Here is a 19,125-nt window from a genome sequence, read left to right on the forward strand (position 1 = left end):
CAGAGTTGTTTGACTGTTCACACGGTAAAATGTGACTTTTGGTGGTTTTGGGGATAAGGAAAATTCCACCCTGTGAAGCCGAATCAAATTTTGTTCTTCTAATTTTGCGCCATCACCAGGATGAGTCAACATTGAGGTCCTGTCCACACGGGAAGGTTTTTTGGTGGAAACGGTAAAGTATTTAACTGTTACGGCGTTTCGTCCACACGGCAACGGCGTTTTGGGTCCCCCGAAACGGTATTTTTTGAAAACGGGTCCCAGAGTGGGAAAATCTGACAATGCTGTTTCGCCGTTGCCGTCTGGACAGTGAAAACGTCTTTTCCTTGTAAAACGATGACGTCATCGCACCGTCACTGTCATGTGACCGGAAAAAACAAGGCATGCAATGCGGCAGCAGCGGCACAAACAACAACGATGGCGGCCAGCGGAGTTGTCTTTGCATCGCAGGCGCTTCAAGGTTTGTTGGCAATATTACTACAAAACCTCACAAAACCTCAGACTCACTTTTTTTTTTGAGTTTTTCCCTAAAAAAACGGGACAAATTGTGTCCCGGGAGAGATTTTATTTTTCCTGCTCTGCTTGTTTTGTGTGTTGTGGCAGCGAAACTGAAGAGGCAGCGATTTTGACTTGCAAGTTTCACTCCTTATAGCGATTTTCACGCAAGACTGAAGACTGTCGTCAACCTTGCCTGCCTTTGACCAGTCTGTCCTGCCTAATTCCTGATGTCCTGCCTGATTCCTGATGCCCTGCCTGATTCCTTGATTAAAGACTCTTTCAACTTAACCTGTGTGTCTGCTGTACTGCAATTGGGTCCAGCACACACCCGTTTCACATTTTGCTTCTATACATTTGATCTTCGCAGTCTTGGCTATGTTGTGCAATGTATGGCGCGCTGCCAACATTTGCAGTTTTGGAGGAGAAAACTTTAAAAAAAAATAGTTTTTTGCACATACCTGCAAATAAGATCAAATTGTGCGCGTTCTGTCAAAGATGGAAACTCCGCGCAAGAGGGTAAAATGTAGCTGAGGATCACATGTACACGTGGGTTTTGGTCCCACGATTGTATTACGTTCATATTGCCCGTAAGGATGTTTATCTTGTGGATGTTGTTTTTTTTTGCCTGTAGGTGGCGCTTTGGAGTACCTACAACTGTCATTGTTGCATCAAAAAATTCGCCAAAATTCGTCAAAACTGAACGAGGTTAAAAGGGTCAAAATTGGGTTGAAAGAATAATAATAAAAAACGTTCCAAAAACAAAGCGTCTTTCGCCCTTGCGAAAGACGTGGCTCAAAGCACATTCGAGCCCTGCCGTTCGTTGGGCTCAACCCCAATAATAATAATAATAATAATGATAATAATAAACATTCCAAAAACAATGGGGCGGGAGCCGGGTCTTTCGCCCTTGTGCGATGGAGCTTGAAGCACGTTCGGGGCCCGTTGTTCGTCTGGCTCAGCCCCAATAATAAACATAGCAAATACAATCCAGTTTGTTTCAAATTAGTCCCTAATAAGAAACCGAGCAAAAAGAATAGATCTTCCACCCCCTTGCCAAAGACCAGCTTGTTTCGAACTGGTCTTCCGCAGGCTCAGTCCCTAATAGACAGAGCAAGTATAACCAGTATAATAATAATACTGGTATTTCGCCCTTGCGAAAGAATTGTCAAAATTGTCTTCCACGGATTCAGTCCCTAATAGTAATAAACAGTGCAAAAAGGTTTTTTGCAAGGGCGAAAGACCGGTTTGTTTTTAACTGGTCTTCCGCGGCCTCAGTTCCTAAAAACAAAAACAAACCTAAACACATGCAAATGTGTGAGAACTGTGGAGGAGGAGTGAAAGGAGCAGATCCTCGCTGGCAACCCGTGAAAGGCCTCCTCCTCCTTAGTAGGAGGTAATTTCCCAGCTCAAGGGAAAAAAAAAAAAAAAAAACTTCTTTGGGATTTTAATCCAGCCTGCGGATTTTTTCAGTGTATTCAGAGTCATTTCAATAAAGGGCTAAATACTATGGGGCTTCAAAGACAGACTCTTTTGGAACTTTGCATAGGTTCATTTTCAAATGACATTTAAGCATGCTTTGTACATATCTCATGATATATCTTTTACTCCTCTGAGGTGGGTCACCAAAACACTCCATCCAGAGCTCCTTCTCTCTGTCAAACTGTAGAACACATTGTGGCCCACCAGTCAAAAAGTTTGCCCACCCCTGGATTCGTTTTTGGAGAATCTTAATCTTAATCTTAATAATTATTCGTTGGTCACCACATTACAGCAGGCATTAGCAGACTTGGACTGAGCGTGTTCAAGGTTTTTTGTTGTGTGTACAAGTGGAGAATGTGACTTTCTGAAGGGTTGGAGAAGGTTGGAAAAGCTGCTGCAGGTGACATTTCCTGATTTCTCACCAGCAGTTTGGTCCCACTCGTGACTTTGGAACTCCTGGTTGTGAAAATCATGTCTCTGCTGCTGATAAAAACAAATAACAAAACAAAACAAAAAACGTTTGGGACATGAACACCTGAAATACATTGAGTCAGACACAGCAGGTGTTTTCATAAAAGACAGTGTTCTTCTTTTATTGCTGGTTTTGCCATCTTGAAAAAAAAATCATATCAGTGAAACATCAGTGTAATAACTTAAAAAAAAGGGCACATAAATAAAAACATTACCGCTGGCTGAAGCCTTGCTTTTCATCCAGCTTCTGCAGGAGGAGGATGAAGGACCATGAGAGCCAATCATCGCTGGTTATTACGGCTCGAAGGTCGAAAGGTCGACTTTCACAAATAGATTTTTTGACTTTGCCATGCCCTCTGACAGTGTGGCGGAGCTAACGCTAGCTAGCCAAACTGCTGGCTCGGGTTCCTCCTCTAATGAAAGAGGCCTGGAGTTGAGGGTTAAGGAGAGAAACGGGAGATTTCCAGGATTGGCCTGGAGTCAAGAGTTTTCCAGCTCAGCTCAGCTCGGCGGCAGTTATGCAAGCATCGAAAAATGTAGGCGGCCAAATTGGAAGGGAGGAGGAGGAGGAGGAGGAGCCACAGTGGGATCAGTCGACCTCGGTGAGGCCACAGGGCCTCCGGAACTCCTGGCCTCGCTCATGAAGCCACTTGTTGGACACTGAGGGCAAAACAGCACAACAAGGAGCTGGCATTAGCAGAGCAATAAAATGATGATGATGACGATGATGATGATGATGATGATGATGATGATGATGATCATCATCATCATCCAAACATGTTTATCGTCTTAATGCACAGACCACTTCATGACAACTCTGTCAGGTAAGAACAAACCTGTGTTTCTGACATAGACCAAATAACTAAGCTTTGAATAATAATAATAATAATAATAATAATAATAATAATAATAATAATAATAATAATAATAATGATAATAATAATAATAAACATGACAAACAATATAATTCCTCAGTCAACACAGGAGTGATTGAGTTGATAGTAGAACCCATATAAGGCTGCAGGACAGTGAACTCACCCCACTTGCTTCCCACCAGGACGGGGCAGGCAGCATGTCGGGTCCTGTAGTCGCCCTCGCCACTGCGGAACAGGTTGTACCAGAAGATGGCCGTCCCCTGTCAAGACAGCAGCAGCAGCAGGAGTTGAAGGAGTTGGAGAAGGAACACGTGTAGGACTCACGCTGAGGAGATTGGAGGCTGTGGGAGCTGAGGTCGCTTCCAACATGGACCTTCACCAACTCCACCGAGCAGAGCCTTCACTCAAACACAATGCAGGCCTACAGCCAGCAGGGTCTACACAGACCAACTAGCTAACTAACCAACCAGTCTGACTGAAGGTGGCCTGAAGCCAAAGATTCACAAAGCATCCTGGGAAATATCCCATACCCCTCTGTGTTTGAAGTCAGCCCCTGGAAAAATTCTGTTTTTCATAAACTTCTTTCACCTCTAATCTGGAATGTCAACACAGAAACAGAGGGGGTAGGTGTTGGGTAGGTGGGGCTTAGTGCGTGGGCAGGGCCAAACCCCCTCGTCTTACCTTTCTGGGCCAGATGGCTGCTCCAAGGTCAGGGAAGACGGTGGCGCCCCCTGCCTCAACGTCGGTCATCTGCAGAACAAGAGGGGCGGGGTTAGAAAGCGACTAATGGCAGCGACTCATCCAGTCACCTGGATGAGTTTTCTCTCTCTCTGATGAATCTCCTGGACCTTCTTCTTTTCCACCACTCCAGGTTGACATGCACACTTTTTAAAGTCTATTCTGATTGAAATCATTCCCATGGAAGATTTCAGGCCAACTGTTTGACGTGATTGATCAGAGGTCGAGGTCCATCATCTGATCAGCGCAACTAAGTGACTTTAGTTCAAGCAACCGCTCGACACAGAGGCTCCTACTTGGGAGGAGAAGGTGTCCAGATTCTCCTCTTCTCCTCCTCCAGCGGCTTCTAACGTGTTAGACATTCATTTATTTATCTTTTATTCAACCAGGTATAAACCAATTGAGGTCAAGACCTCTTTTACAAGGGTGACCTGGCCAAGGGAGGCAGCAGCACACGTCAATGGAAACAAAAGACATGTTTTTCCTCAACTTGCACCAGAACATTGACATGTTCACTGTCTAAACATGCGGAGACGTTCACTTCAGTCAGAGTTGTTTGACTGTTCACACGGTAAAATGTGACTTTTGGTGGTTTTGGGGATAAGGAAAATTCCACCCTGTGAAGCCGAATCAAATTTTGTTCTTCTAATTTTGCGCCATCACCAGGATGAGTCAACATTGAGGTCCTGTCCACACGGGAAGGTTTTTTGGTGGAAACGGTAAAGTATTTAACTGTTACGGCGTTTCGTCCACACGGCAACGGCGTTTTGGGTCCCCCGAAACGGTATTTTTTGAAAACGGGTCCCAGAGTGGGAAAATCTGACAATGCTGTTTCGCCGTTGCCGTCTGGACAGTGAAAACGTCTTTTCCTTGTAAAACGATGACGTCATCGCACCGTCACTGTCATGTGACCGGAAAAAACAAGGCATGCAATGCGGCAGCAGCGGCACAAACAACAACGATGGCGGCCAGCGGAGTTGTCTTTGCATCGCAGGCGCTTCAAGGTTTGTTGGCAATATTACTACAAAACCTCACAAAACCTCAGACTCACTTTTTTTTTTCTCCAATTTTTGTTTTCTGTGTGTAGCTGAAATGCCCCCTTTCTAAATCTTGGGTCCGGTGGCTGTGTCAGCGTCTGTTAACAGCGCCACGTTTCGGTGTGGCATACGCATTACATCGTTTTCACCCACCGTTCAGTTTCGATCTGCCAGCGTGTGGACGCAACTTTTTTCGACCCCGGGAAAGAAAAAAAGCGGTAACGTTCCCGAGTGGACAGGGCCTGAATGTTTAGTTTTGACAGTGGACTCGGTAACAGTGTAAAATGAAAGCAGTGTTCCCATCGGTCCCACTCCTCAGCAGGCCACGGTGCACAGCTGAGAAAGCAGAGCCAGTCAACCAGTGAGCAGCACGTCTATTATTTTTGGCTAACGTCCTGTCTTTTTCCCCAAGTTCTGCTTTGTTTACTTACAATGTATATGGGATTTTTATTTTTTATTAATATGAGATCAGAACGTTGAACGTTTGAGGCTAAAACAAGAAACTCGTGAACACCTGATGTACGAGAAGCTCGCAGGATGTGTTTTCTGTGACACCAAACACATTTATTTTTTTCTGGGGGGAAAAAAAATGTTTGGTTGACACATTTTGCATTTTTTAAACTTTTATTGAATACAATTCTTATACAATTCTAGTTTATACAATTCTAATGAATAGCTGCTGTCTTCAAGCGCAAACTGGAACAGAAGGGGTGGAGCATTTGGATTGATTCCAATTGGAATATTAGGTTCTATGTAAAATTTCCCTACTGTTACTGTTGTAGTTGTTGTTGTTGGGGATGAGGTGAAAGGTCACTGGGTTGGTAAAGCAGAATCTCCCTGAACTTCCTCAGCTGCTCTGGTTGGTTTGATGTTAGAGAGAGCGGCGGAGAGAGAGTTGCTTCTCCACCACGTAAGCCACCACAACCAGGGATAAGCCACCGCAACCCTCCACAACATGCAGTGGAACTGATGGACTGACAGGGAGGCTCATTATCGTGACTTTGGCCAATTGGAAAAAACAACAAAAAAAACAAAAACAAAAATAAAATAAAATCTGAGTCAGAGTCAATCAGTCCAAGTCCACCACTGAACCAGAGATGCTGATGCTGGAGTCCATTAAGCCACAGCAGCAGCCGCAGCAGCAGCAGTAGGAGGAGGAGGTGGAGCAGCAGCAAAAGCCGTCAGGGTGCCGCCACCACCACCACCACCACCTACAGACCCTCGGTCATACTTACGTAGTTCAAAAAAGTAGCCACGCGGTTTCCAGTGCCTAATCTTTTGAAAGCATCAGGCTCATCTTTCTACAACGATAAGATTCACAAGTGAAAACAAACGATGTGGGCGCTGCTCTCCAGCACACACACTGTACTTACATAGTTGAGGAAGGTGGCGAGTCTATTGCCATCGACCTGGAGGTGGCTGTCATAAGGGCGCTGCAACAGATGTGTCACATGTTTAAACCCACAACCAGTGGGGGAGAGAGAGAGAGAGAGAGAGAGAGAAAGAAGGGGGTGGCGGAGCCCAACTTGAGCTGTTTTCACTTAGTCTGATTGGAGATAAATGATAACTCTACCCGTCAGTTGTAGGAGCCTCCAGCAGACATGAAGCAACCAGCAACTCACCTTGAAGGATGGACGGATCTATCTGTCCATCTATCTCTGTATTAACTAACCTACCTGTCTACCAAGCAACATACCAACCTACAGTACCTACCCATTTACCAACCCACCTACCTCACTTTCAACCAATCTACCTCTGTACCTGCCAAATTACCTATTTACCAACCAACATACCTCCCTATCTCACAACTAACCAACCTACCTAACTACCAACCTCTCCCATGAACCTACCCAACCTATCAAAGTACCTACCTACCTACCTACCCAACAACCTATCAACCTACCTATTTGCCCACCTACCAACCTACCTACATACCCACCTACCTGTCAACCTACTGACCTATCTACCCACCTTCCCAGATACCTACCTATCAACCTACCCACCAACCTATCTAATCAGCTTACCTACCTATCGATCAACCTACTTTCCCAGTAACAACACATTCAGCTCCCTCGGTTTGTGGCTAGGCGCTCCTGAGCTGGTCGAGGTTTGGCCCTGTGAACTTCTGTTCGCAAAATAGTGTTGTCCTTCCTCCCTCTGACGTGTGACCAGGTCACCGGGAGAAGAATGGTGCTTATTCTCAACAGTCCTGGCCTCAAACCCATCCATCAAAACCTCTCTACCGTTACTGGCAGCATCATATAGAGGAGCAACACTGATGGAGAACATCCATCATCCAGTCACTGAATTCTTCACGGTTTCCACGGGGACCAGAGGCTTCCCCAAACACCCACTAGCACGTCTTGCACGTCCCTGAGAGCCCTCCCCCCTCACTGATGGAGACACATAACCCCTTGTCTGCTCCTTCATCTCACAACATGATGATTCTTATTATTTATGGCTGTTGTTGTAGAAGACGACGCCTCCATGGGGGGCTGCCAGGTGGGTGGTCCCCCAAAACGTGTACACGCTCGTGATGGCACATGCCTTTGCATTACTATACACGTGTAGAGTGTATAACCAATCAGAAGGGCGGGGGACATTGGGTGCTGGAGATTCAAAAAGGTTTGGCTGCCTCAGAACAGACTGGATTTGCAGAATCTAGTCACAAAAAAATAAACCACTAGAAAAATTACTTAGTTTCTTGCAATTCCTGTAGTTCTGTAGTTATTGTTCATTGGATGTGTTGCAACAAGGGACAAAGTCGTCATGCTGAAACATCCAGTTGTGAGCTGGACGGAACAAAATGTTGGCGAATAAACACTGAAATAAAATTGCACTTGGAGACTTGAGACTGATTCTGAGACTGAGCAATACAGTACATCACAAATGCATGAGTTAGGGGTCCAAATGTTTTCTTCCACCACTGTTGACGCTGTTAAATTCAACACTGAGTCTTGAAATCAATCAACCAATCATTCTAGATCTTCCTCAAATCCTATTAGAATAGAATATTAAGTGACTTTTCTGGATAGAGGTCCAGTTAAAGCATGTGACCAGTTAGTCCCCCCCCCATCATGCTCTTGGATGAAGATGTGAGGCCTGACTGCTGTGTGTTTGTGTGTGTGTGTGCGTGTGTGGTGTGTGTGTGTGCAGGGGAGGGCCACTCACCCTGGAGAAGTCAAAGTGCGGCTCATATTGTCCTCCCACACCGTAGTTGGCCACCTGGGGGTAGTGACACAACAACTCCAGTTACTCATAAGAAAACAGGCAGCAACAAGGTGTTACAGAATCCACAGTCATGAAAAGCAGCAGCAGTTCCTGCTTCTGCTTCTGCTGCTATGTCAGTGGGACCTGCAGGAGCTCGGCTGTGTCCACCGTCAGGCCTGTGATGTCCTGGATCCTCTGGTTGACTCTGGCCACCACGGCGTCGTCCTCCCCCTCCAACCAGGCGCTGGAAACAACAGTCAGAGAGTTTGAAAGATTGAAAGATTTTATTTGTTACATGTCATGTTACATGGCAGTGAAATGGTTTGGCAGAAGCCGACATGATTGGGCAACAAGGAATAAAGAAAATGTAACAAAAGTGAATTTACGTTTTTAGAAAACACAAGTTAAAAAGATCAAAAAAGTGGCAGGTACAGATAAGGGTGTTATTAAGTATTATGCAATATTATACAATATTATGTAATACAATTTAACATCAATAAATATATATATATAATTAGTTGCAAACAATGTAATGCAATACACTACACTACACCATTAGACAATATTATCAACATCCTTAGAAATCTTCAGTAACAACAGCAGTAAAATAATAATAATGACAGTGGTAGTAGTAGTAGCAGAAGTCGTAGTAATGACAGACCAGGCCAGAGTGCTGCTGGGTGCAGGGTGTTCTGGTCGTTGTTTTTACCTCTTGGACACTCTGTAGTTGGCCGTGGTCAGCACGCCGGTCTTGGGGTCACGGACAGTGGCTCTGGCCAGCTGAGCAGGACAAAGATCACGTGACAGGCGGTTATCTGGTGTGTTTATCCGCCACAGAACTCAAATAAAATGAAATACATAAATTCATCTTGCTGCAGATTCAGGGTAATTTCTGTCTCATCCCAGCAGAGTGACTCACAGCGCCAGATCAGATAAGCTAATAGGAAAAAGATTGAAGTCTTTGGCTTCAATCTTTTTATGAGAAACCAACATATTGAATATGATAATTGTCATAATAATAACAATAATAATGATAGTTTAATAAAAGTAAATCTTGCACAATTACAATAAGCGACCATGAACTGGGGCAGAACAGGGAGGGACGGTGAGGGAGGGAGGGACAGGGAGGCAAGGTGCAGCACGTGTGCTGCACCTTGCAGCCAGGCAGTGGCGCCGCCGCTGCTGCTGCTCTCACCCACCCGAGGTTTGGCCAGCTCCTTGATCTTTTCCACCTCGGTCTCTGACAGCACGTCCAGGTAGCGCACAATGTGCGGGCTGTCCCATTCATCCTCCTCCCTGAAGGGCCTCAGCAGCAGCCGCGGGTTCCGCTTCCCGTCCTGGTAGCGGCAGAACAGACGGCTGCGCCTCGCTTCGTTCTGTAGGGAACACACACACACACACACACACACACACACACACACACACACACACACACACAAATCAATAAATCAGTGTTGGGGAGGTAATGATGTAACGTCCTCATGTCATTTAATTACAAAATAAAGATCATTGTAATCAGTTACATTCCTGGAAAAAAAAAAATATATATATATTACAGTTACTTGTGGAATTACTAAGGATTACAATTTTAATTACATCTGACATCTGACTTTTTATTTGTCTTGTTGTCACTGACCTGAAGTGTTTACGGTTCATGTTAGATGTTTATCTGGCCTTGTCTCGACACTAAGCTACAGTGTCCTTGTTTTATTTCAAGATTGTTACTGGGAAAAAGAGATACACAGATACATTTGAAAAATGTGCAAAAATGATGACGTTGCATTTTCAATGGGGTTTTATTGAGTGATAAATTCAATGTTAAATGGTTAGTTTAGCAGGCATGTTTGTGCAAAAACGAGACAGTAGATCAGTTTGTCTTGCTGACCTTATGTTGTATCTCAGAATTAACTCACAGTAAAAAGAGGTGTGTTTTGAGGACCTCCTGGATACTCAACGCTGTCAGGTCTATACAGTTGAGAACATTTGAGTTGAGAAATTTAGAAAAGTCATCAAAATGTAATCAAATGCAATTAGTTACATTACTTTGATGAAGTAGTTGAAATAGTTACACTGTTTTTAGAATTTGAATTTCCACCAATTACTTTTGCAAAGTAATCCTCCCAACACTGCAAAAATAATGAGAATGAAGAAACACAAAACGGATCAAACCTCACAACTCTGAGTTATTAAAAATAAACAAACAAACCGTCAAGCGGAACCGTTTGTTATCATTATTACTATATAAAAAAAAGTGCACTTCCCACACTACCGTCCTGTACACCGAGCAGTGAGTGTGACCTTCACTGTGACCTCCAGCAGGAGGAAGAGGAACCTGTGCTTTGACAGCCTCCTGCTGATGAAACTGATGCTGTGCTGACAGCGTGGAGACAACAGAGGGCCTTGTAGCAGAGCGGGAGACCACCCCTGGTGGTGCTGGTGGTTACGGACAGCGGATCTAGAACGCTTGGGCCCTGTTCCCACGTAGTCACTTCAAGTGGTTTTTCTGATCCTATCACATGTGGACAGCTCCGACCACATGTGTTCCCACCTGGCATTAACATGCGTCTAAGGCAAACCACTTGTGATCGGATCACACCCTCCCTCACTACATATGCAAATGCAAAATAATAATGCATGCATAATTTCCGTTTGAAAAGATCATTGCTTGTTGTTTTTAACCACTGGGGGCAGTAAAGCACAAAACCGAGGCTAGTTTACCGGGAAAAGAATAAGAATGAACTATCTGTCTGCGGACTATATCAACACAATACAGACTATTTCGGGCAAATCAAGCTGCTCAACATGTATGAGTCACTCGTTTTCTTTTCTCCTTGAGCACGTCCACATTATCAGACGTCGTGGACAAAGCTGGCTTATGCTTCTCGAGCACCGACTAACAAGGAGAAAACGATGCAAGTTTTGTCTTTGCTCTGATTGCTGCAGCACCCAAACGATCTAGAAAAGGGGTGGACAATTATTTTTGCAAGGGGTCACATGACAAACCAGAATCGTGTCAGAGGGCCAGGGAGGGTGAGGGGATCGCGCTATGTAATTTGCTGAACACCTCCCCAACCATATCTGGATTTGCTCCAGACTCTGTGTCGCTAGAGAAAGATACAAACCCCTATCTGAGCTACTTGACGCCTTCGCCAATCTGTTTTGGTCAACCTGACCTAACATTGGTGTTAGAGAGGCTGCATATACTAAAGGCCTGCTGAAATGTCTCTACAAGTCCAGTTGGCACAAACCACATGACTCAAAAATAATTTTTCCCCACCACAGGTACCGACCAAGTACGTGCTTCCGCTTAGACGGGAGAGGTGAGCGGAGTAGGCGGTCGTTAATGTGGACAAATACCACATTTCGTTCATACGTCCGTGAGGAATGCAATGCGAAGTGTCGAAACCACCTCCCTGAGGTAGTTTGAGTGATCGGATCACAATCCGCATTCGGGTTGTTCCCACATGGTCACTTCATATGGTTTTTGGTGATTGGATCACAAAAACCACTTGAAGGGACTACATGGGAACAGGGCCTTGGTGTCTCACCATTTTCAGCCCCTGCCCCCTGCAGAGGGCCTCGTAGGTCTCCCTCTCGGGCAGGTGGTCTTTGGGTCTGCTGTAGGTTCCCAGCTGGATGTGTTCTTCAGAGGCCTCCTGCTCCTCCTGCTGCTGCTGCTGCTGCCGATTGGCCTCACTCAGCTGTTTGTGCAGTAGCTTTTCATAGTAACGGAGGTTCCCTCCTGCTCTCTCGTGGCCGGAGTCTGTTGGTGCAGCACGGGTAGCAAAAGAATTTACACTGAGTGCTTGAGTAAAAGCACGGATTCTTTTGTGAAAAAACACACTCTGGCAAAAATAAATGTACTGATTCAACTCCTTTAGTCAAGGAGAAGTAAGAAAGTTCAGGTTCTGAAATGAATTGAAGTAAAAATATTTTTTTAATTGCCATTAATGAAACAATATATTGATTGATAAATTTTCCAAAAGTTGTCACCTTTAAAAAAAAAAAAAAAAAAAATTCAATTAAGAAATTGCAAGAATTTGCATTTTGCACTGCTGGATCTAAAGAAGTTTCTAAGTAGAGCTTCAAAATGCAAAAAGAAGAAATGGGAACAAGAGAAAAAAAATTGCTGGCAATTTGTTGAAAACAACAATTTAACTCAAACAGGCTGATCGTCAGCTGATTAAAAGTTTAAGACTACAGCCTTTAAAAGCCAAAATCTGTGCAAAAATTTAGACAATTAAAGAAATAGTAATATAACAACATGCAGTTTTTTATTAAAAGACCTAGACCCAGATCCATGGACACAAAACATACAGACAAAAGGTAATGCTGTTGTGTCCCTCATGAAAACATACAAACACTGCAGTGATTGTCTCACAAAGCTTTTGCACAGCTATGCATCTCATGCATAGCTGTGCTTGTCCAGCTGTCGAAAGTGTAACCATCTCTCTCTCTATATATATATATATATCTATATATATATCTATATATCTATATATATATAGATATATATATATGTCTATAAAAAAAAATAGACCAGACGCCGAAATGATTGCTGCACGGCGGCAGCCGGCCGCAGAGGTGCGTGTCGCTTCAAATTTGCCGTGAACGACGCCATAGGTTAACAAGGACGCCGTAAGTGTAAATGTCGTTTTAAAAATGTTCTGTATTAAGCATACTTTTAATTACATAAATTAGTTTCATAATTTCCTTCAGTGTAATAAATAAATAAATAATTCATTCATTCATCCATCTTCTATACCCTCTTATTCCTATTCAGGGTCACGGGGGTCTGCTGGAGCCTCTCCCAGCTGTCTTAGGGCGAAGGCAGGGTGACACCCTGGACAAGTGGCCAGTTCATCGCAGGGCCACATAGACACAAACAACCATTCACACTCACATGCACACCTACGGACAATTTAGAATGTTCAATTGACCTCACATGCATGTTTTTGGAGTGTGGGAGGAAGCCAGAGAACCCAGAGAGAACCCACGCAGACACAGGGAGAACATGCAAAATCCACACAGAAAGGTCCCAGGCCCCGGCATCGAACCCTCAACCTTCTTGCTGTGAGGCGGCAGCGCTGACCACTGCGCCACCGTGTCGCCCTAAATAAATAATTGTATTAATAATAATTGTTAAAATACAAGAAGGAACCGAAGTTTGTTGTTTGTTGCAAGGGGGAACATTTTTGGATGGTGCACTCCACTAAGACTACGTGGCAGCCTTGCCGACGGCAACGAGTGTCTTTTGTTTTTAGCAAAGTTATACTTGGCATGTTTGTTCCTCGGAAGCACACTGAAATTTAACAAATTCATCCTCTGTTCATGACAGGCAGCCCAACAAGGTAATTTGTTTGTCTGTGTGTTTTCTCGATATGCACTTTCTGTTCATTTATAGGCTTTACACCGATCATATTGGCTATATCGGATCGACCGATATTTGGCATTTTTTGAAATGTTCGTGATTGGGCGTCAAGTCATAAATCATGACAATGACGTCATGGTCGTGTTGAAACTTTTTAAATCTGTCTCATTTACTCCAAAGTAGTTTCACAGCATCTACATGTTTATTTGTTTGTATGGGCAACAATGTTTTTTGGGCCCAATGGTATTTTTTTTGCTACAGTACCTCAAGTGGCCACTGGAGAAATTCAGTGCGTAGCCATATTGCCAGTCTGGTATCCAGTTCTGATACATCCATGGTAACATCCACAGCTCTGAACTTTTTTTATGGCTTTTTTGCTTTACTCACCAATGGCTACCAGGCGGCGTGTGAGCTCCACGGCGCGAGGCAGGTCCCCCATCTGGTAAACGGAGTAGCTGAGGTAGTCCAGGATGTCGGCCTTGGAGACGGTGGCATCCTCACCTGAGTCCAGCTGCTTCAGTGCCTGCTGCATCCACAGCACGGCGTGGTAGTAGTCGGCCTCGTTGTAGGCCGTCTTGCCCATGTCGAAGCAGTCGTCCACGCTGAGGAGGGGGCTGGCGTGCACACCTGCGGTGTGGAAAGAGAGTGACAGAGGGAGGGAGAGACAGAAAGAGAGACAGAGAGGCAGTACTGTGTTTTCATTTAGTTTCTTTTGCTTTGTTTATTTCTGAACAAAGTAACAAATATAACGAAGCAGCAGGAAAGTTCATATGCATGTGTTTAAACTTCTTCTTAATACTGTATTTAGGGCCAAAAATCAACAAAGGAACAGAAAAACCCTCCCCGAGCCCCTGAAACCACCGACCTAACACCCCAAACAAAAACAACAACCGAGGACACTGAACAAATAAATGTTGCAGTGTCTCAGATTGACTGCAAAACAAGCACCCCTCCCTAATGTTGGGATCCAGGTGCGCTCTGTATCGGGTCGTAGCTATTGCACCGTGTCCAATCCTCCACTGGAGGTCTGCTGCTTGTTTCTCAATGGGCAGCTGGTACAGGGACCGCCAGCTGCCTTTCGGGGAAAAGTCTGGGCCAAAAAACTCAGTCCACTTTGACTCATCCAGACCCTCTAAGGAGCCGCCTTCCTCCCCACAGTCTCAAACTTGTCGAGAAGAGGAGTTGCAAAAGAAAGCAGCTGACCTTCCTCCTGCCGATCCCGCACTGCTGGGGTGACTTGTAAAGAGGGGAAGCTGTACTCACCCTCCTCAGTCCATTGCTCACACAGAGTCTGATTTTGTGCAAATATTCTCAGGTGCGATGGTCGTGACGCACAGACCTCATCCACCACCTTCTGAAAGAGCCTGATGGAGTTAATGTTGCTCTTCTCTCTCAGGACATCCATGGACCCCGCCGCCATCCTCAACAGATGGCCCAGTTTAGTGCAACCAGCTTCTCTGAGGCTGGCACGCAGGCTTGCAGACTGCAGTGTCCTGGTCATGATAAAGTCATTAAAAAACAGTGGTTCCTCGAAGAGCCACATTCCCGGAGTCCCCTCCAAGACACGTGCAAAGCGAAATATCCGCCAAGCCACTGAGTGATAAAATGGTGACAGTCCGCCAAAGTTCAACCGTTTCGGGCTGTAAAAGAAAAAGTTGCTTGTCGTAGCCCAGGCGTCCAGCTCTCCTAAGTAACAGTCGAGTCGTGTCAAGCCAGCCTGGACCAGAGCTGTACAAAAGTCTATTAGCGGCTTGAAGTCGAAAAGCAGCAAGCTTGGAACGAATGTCAATAAGCCCCTGCCCCCCTTCAGCCACAGGAAGATAAAGAGCTGCTGCCCGGACCCAGTGTTTATTGGACCAGAAAAAGTTCACGAGGGTCCTTTGGATATCCTCAACCAGGCTTTCTGGCAGTGACAAAACGGTGAACTTGTGCCAAAGAGCCGAAGCAACCAAATTATTGGCAACTAGAACCCTTCCCCTGTATGACAGCTGGGGTAGCAACCATTTCCATTTAGACAACCGAGCGCACACTTTCTCCTTGATTCCCTCACAGTTTTTGGCCTGAAAACCCTGGGTGCCCAAAAACACACCCAGCACTTTAAGTCCCTCCTTCCCCCATTGAAGTCCTCCAGGAAGGCCGGGTGCTGTATGGCCTCTTCACCCTCCCAACAATAAGGCTTCGCTTTTCGCCCAGTTCACCCGTGCAAAAGAGGCTCCTTCATACAGTGACAAAATGCTTTCTAAACAATTGACATCTGCCTGGCTCATGACAAAGATGTTGACGTCATCTGCATAGGCAGAAACTGTACGACTGTGGTCTCGCTCAGAAAGCCCTGGTAATGAGAGACCACGTCTCTCAATCTGCAGAGCAAAGGCTCAATGGCTAGGCTGTAAAGCTGGCCTGAAATAGGACATCCCTGATAATAAAATAAATAAGAGTGATCGACCCTGTCAAAGGCCTTCTACTGATCCAGGCAAACAATACCAGCATTAACATTCACATCGTATCTGAAAATATCAATCACATCTCGGGTTAGAAAAATGTTGTCAAAAATCGTTCTGTCACGCAATAAGTCCACGATTACTGAAATAAAATACTTTAGTAGTCTGCACAGAGGAGGGAAACTGGCCTCCAGTTCTTCAGCAGCGCCAAGTCTCCTTTTTTGGAAGCAGTGAAAGAACTGCTCGTTAACATGAGACCGGAAGAAAGCCTGATCTAGAACACTCCAGCAACACCGCATACAAGTCACGTCCAAGGAGACCACAAAATGTCTTAAAAAAGTCAATAGAGAGCCCATCTATTCCAGGCGCCCTCCCAGGTGCAAACTGCTCGACAGCAGCTGTCAACTCCTCCAGAGTCAGCTCACGGTCCAACGTTGCTTTCTCCCCCTCGTTGAACTTAGGGAGGCCTTCCAGAAGTTCATTGCAACAGTCCATGCATTTCTCAGCCCTGAAGAGGTCAGTGTAGAAATTCACAGCATAGCTCCTAATTTCCCCAGGGTCAGTGGTTACTCTGCCTCCCAGACGCCTGAGGCAGGAAAGCAGCTTCCTCTGTGCCGATGATCTCTCCAGGCTGAAGAAGACGGAGCTCGGACCGTCCATGTCGTTCAGCCTAAGGAAGCGAGACCTAACGAGGGCTCCCTTCACTCTCTCCTGCAGAAGAGAGCTTAGCTCCAGCCTCTTCTCATGCAGCAGAGGGCCCACACTGGCATCAGAGTCCCTTCGTAGGCCCTCTTCAATCCTCATAATGTCAGCCTCAAGCTCCTGCACTGCAGCCTTGATCTCAGCGGTGGAATGGGAGGTGTACTGCTGACAGAACACCCTGATCTGCGCTTTACCAACCTCCCACCACTGTAATCAAAATTGTCTTTTTCCAGGTTCCAATGTTGCCAAAATAATGTAAAACTTTGACAAAAAACGCTGTCTCGCAGGAGCTTATTATTAAAAAAAAACAGTAGGAATTAACCCGTACACCCAGAGAACTGACCAAGTCAATACTGATAAAGTGATGGTCAGTAAAGCCGACTGGACTGATATTGCTATGCATGAGTCTGGAACTAACACTACTGGAGATGTAGATCCTGTCTAGTCTGGCTGCCGTCACCCTGCTATTGCTGGTCTGGCTAGATTGTGAATTCTTCATCCTCCATGAGTCTTTCAAGTTATGTTGTGTAATAATCCTGTTTAGGCATTGAGATGACTGTGGGTGAGGCTCCTCACCTGTCCTATCCACAGTGAAATCTAGAGTACAGTTAAAATCCCTAGCAACAATCAGCTGATCCTGCTGATGTTTGCTAAGCTCCCCCTCCAGCAGGGCAAAAAAAGACACTCTGTCCCGACCCGAATTTGGAGCATACATGTTGACAAAGCAGAAAACCGAACTCTTTACTTCGGCTCTGATGATCAACATACGACCCTTAACCACTTCAGTGGAAGACAAGAACACTGCAGAAGAGTTTAGGTGAATTGCTGCCCCTGCACTGCAGTTAGTGCCATGGCTGAGGGTGCAAGAGCCCTTCCACCATAATCCCCAATCTACCTCATCTGCAGAAGTGGTGTGTGTTTCCTGTAGGAACAGCACATCAATTTTTTTTTGACAGGCAAATTCAGAAATTAATGCGCTTTTGTTTGCATACCTCCCACCATTAATGTTTAAAGAACCCATTTTGGAAGTGCTGCATAGAGAAAGGAGAGAAAAGAAACAGGCAGTATGAGACTAACAGATACCAGTAAAGAGAAAGAAACACTGTGTGCTGCATGATCAAGATAACTTTTTGACCCTTTGAGAGGGTCGACCAGCCCTAGATTTCCTCAACGTTGTAATGTGTTTGTTTGTTTTTAAGGTGGAAGCGCTTCTTCTCATCCAGCAGATCAAATCCCACTAGTCTTTTTTAGCATGTCAAGAGAATTACTTAATTTATCGTATTATAGTGTCACTGAAGTAATCCCCAACTTTAACCGTTTTTTTAAAAGTTACATCGAGAAAATTATTCTAGAGAATAGAGGTCATCTAGGTTTCTATTGCTCTCGCATATAGATAAATCAGATTTGCACTCATATGCTGTACCGCATGGAGCCTGGCTATTGAGCTCACTCTGTCCAACGTTGCTGACATGCTCTCTGCCAGAGGAGGTTGAGGCCGCCTCCTCTGTGGACCGAGAGTGTGTTTTACTGCATACAACCTGAAAGCTGTTCATATTTTCTGCTTCCATTTCTACCTGTTGCGCCTGCGGACTTTGCACCTCTCTGTCAGGAAAGCTACTAACAACACCATCGGCACTGGCTGCCGTGTCAGCTTCAGCCTCGCGCGCGACACCGTCATCGGCCACCGACGCCATATCAGCTACACCAGCGGCGCCCAGCGTGGCACTGCCCGCCGCGCCCGCCGCGGCTCCATCACCAGTAAGTTCACCAGCCGCTGCCTGCCGCTTGTGCGGACACGCGACGTGTTTGTGCCCTACATCACCACACATAAAACATTTCAGCTGCTCGGAACTAGCGTACACCATGTAGAACCCATCACCGTGCTTTACCCTAAAAGACACCTCCAGAGTCTGAGTTGGAGAATCCCAAAACATGAAAACCTGCCGTCTCACAGACTGCAAATGCTTCAGCTTTGGATCCCTGCAAGCCAGGCTCACAGTTCTAAACGCGCTGGCCGAATCTACGAAGCTCGTTCTCCAGCAAGTTGCTGGGAATAAACGGAGGGACACCGGAGACGGTGATCCGCGTGGAGGGTGTTGACAGCGGGGACACCTGAACGAACACGTCCCTAATAAAAACGCCACTCTCAATCAGTTCGTGGACATGGCACTCCTCTTTAAAGAACAGCACCACAGCTTTGTTCATGTGCGATGCAAAATAGAGATTATCATGCCCTACCTGCTACAGCCAGCAAAACCTCCTCTACGAAAACGTTACCTTCCGGAGGTGCGATTCGCACTCCCTGT

The 19,125-nt window shown here is 45.5% G+C and overlaps 1 protein-coding gene and 1 long non-coding RNA gene across 5 annotated transcripts in view; one reads left to right on the forward strand and one right to left on the reverse strand.

Moving 5' to 3' along the window:
• Nucleotides 1-19,125, forward strand: part of LOC142884180 (uncharacterized) — a 145,566-nt gene that overhangs the window by 107,374 nt on the left and 19,067 nt on the right. The window lies entirely within an intron of this gene.
• The window catches only part of LOC142884147 (prolyl 4-hydroxylase subunit alpha-2-like), a 34,446-nt gene continuing 17,859 nt past the window's right edge, over nucleotides 2,539-19,125 (reverse strand). For 2 of the 4 annotated variants that reach the window (XM_076019658.1, XM_076019657.1), the window contains exons 7-17: nucleotides 14,064-14,303; nucleotides 11,854-12,068; nucleotides 9,505-9,681; nucleotides 9,015-9,085; nucleotides 8,450-8,549; nucleotides 8,267-8,320; nucleotides 6,469-6,528; nucleotides 6,331-6,396; nucleotides 4,002-4,070; nucleotides 3,484-3,580; nucleotides 2,539-3,105 (exon numbers count right to left, since the gene is read on the reverse strand). In XM_076019658.1, coding sequence (XP_075875773.1) covers nucleotides 3,035-3,105; nucleotides 3,484-3,580; nucleotides 4,002-4,070; nucleotides 6,331-6,396; nucleotides 6,469-6,528; nucleotides 8,267-8,320; nucleotides 8,450-8,549; nucleotides 9,015-9,085; nucleotides 9,505-9,681; nucleotides 11,854-12,068; nucleotides 14,064-14,303 — 1,220 coding nt within the window. In that variant the 3' untranslated portion in view covers nucleotides 2,539-3,034. The remainder of the gene's footprint in view (nucleotides 3,106-3,483; nucleotides 3,581-4,001; nucleotides 4,071-6,330; nucleotides 6,397-6,468; nucleotides 6,529-8,266; nucleotides 8,321-8,449; nucleotides 8,550-9,014; nucleotides 9,086-9,504; nucleotides 9,682-11,853; nucleotides 12,069-14,063; nucleotides 14,304-19,125) is intronic. The other 2 variants (XM_076019660.1, XM_076019659.1) reach the window with 2 other exon arrangements.

This window comes from Nelusetta ayraudi, unplaced genomic scaffold (genome assembly GCF_046127955.1).
Source record: "Nelusetta ayraudi isolate G7.1 ecotype Tasmania unplaced genomic scaffold, CSIRO-AGI_Nayr_v1 ptg000011l, whole genome shotgun sequence".
Lineage (NCBI taxonomy): Eukaryota > Metazoa > Chordata > Actinopteri > Tetraodontiformes > Monacanthidae > Nelusetta > Nelusetta ayraudi.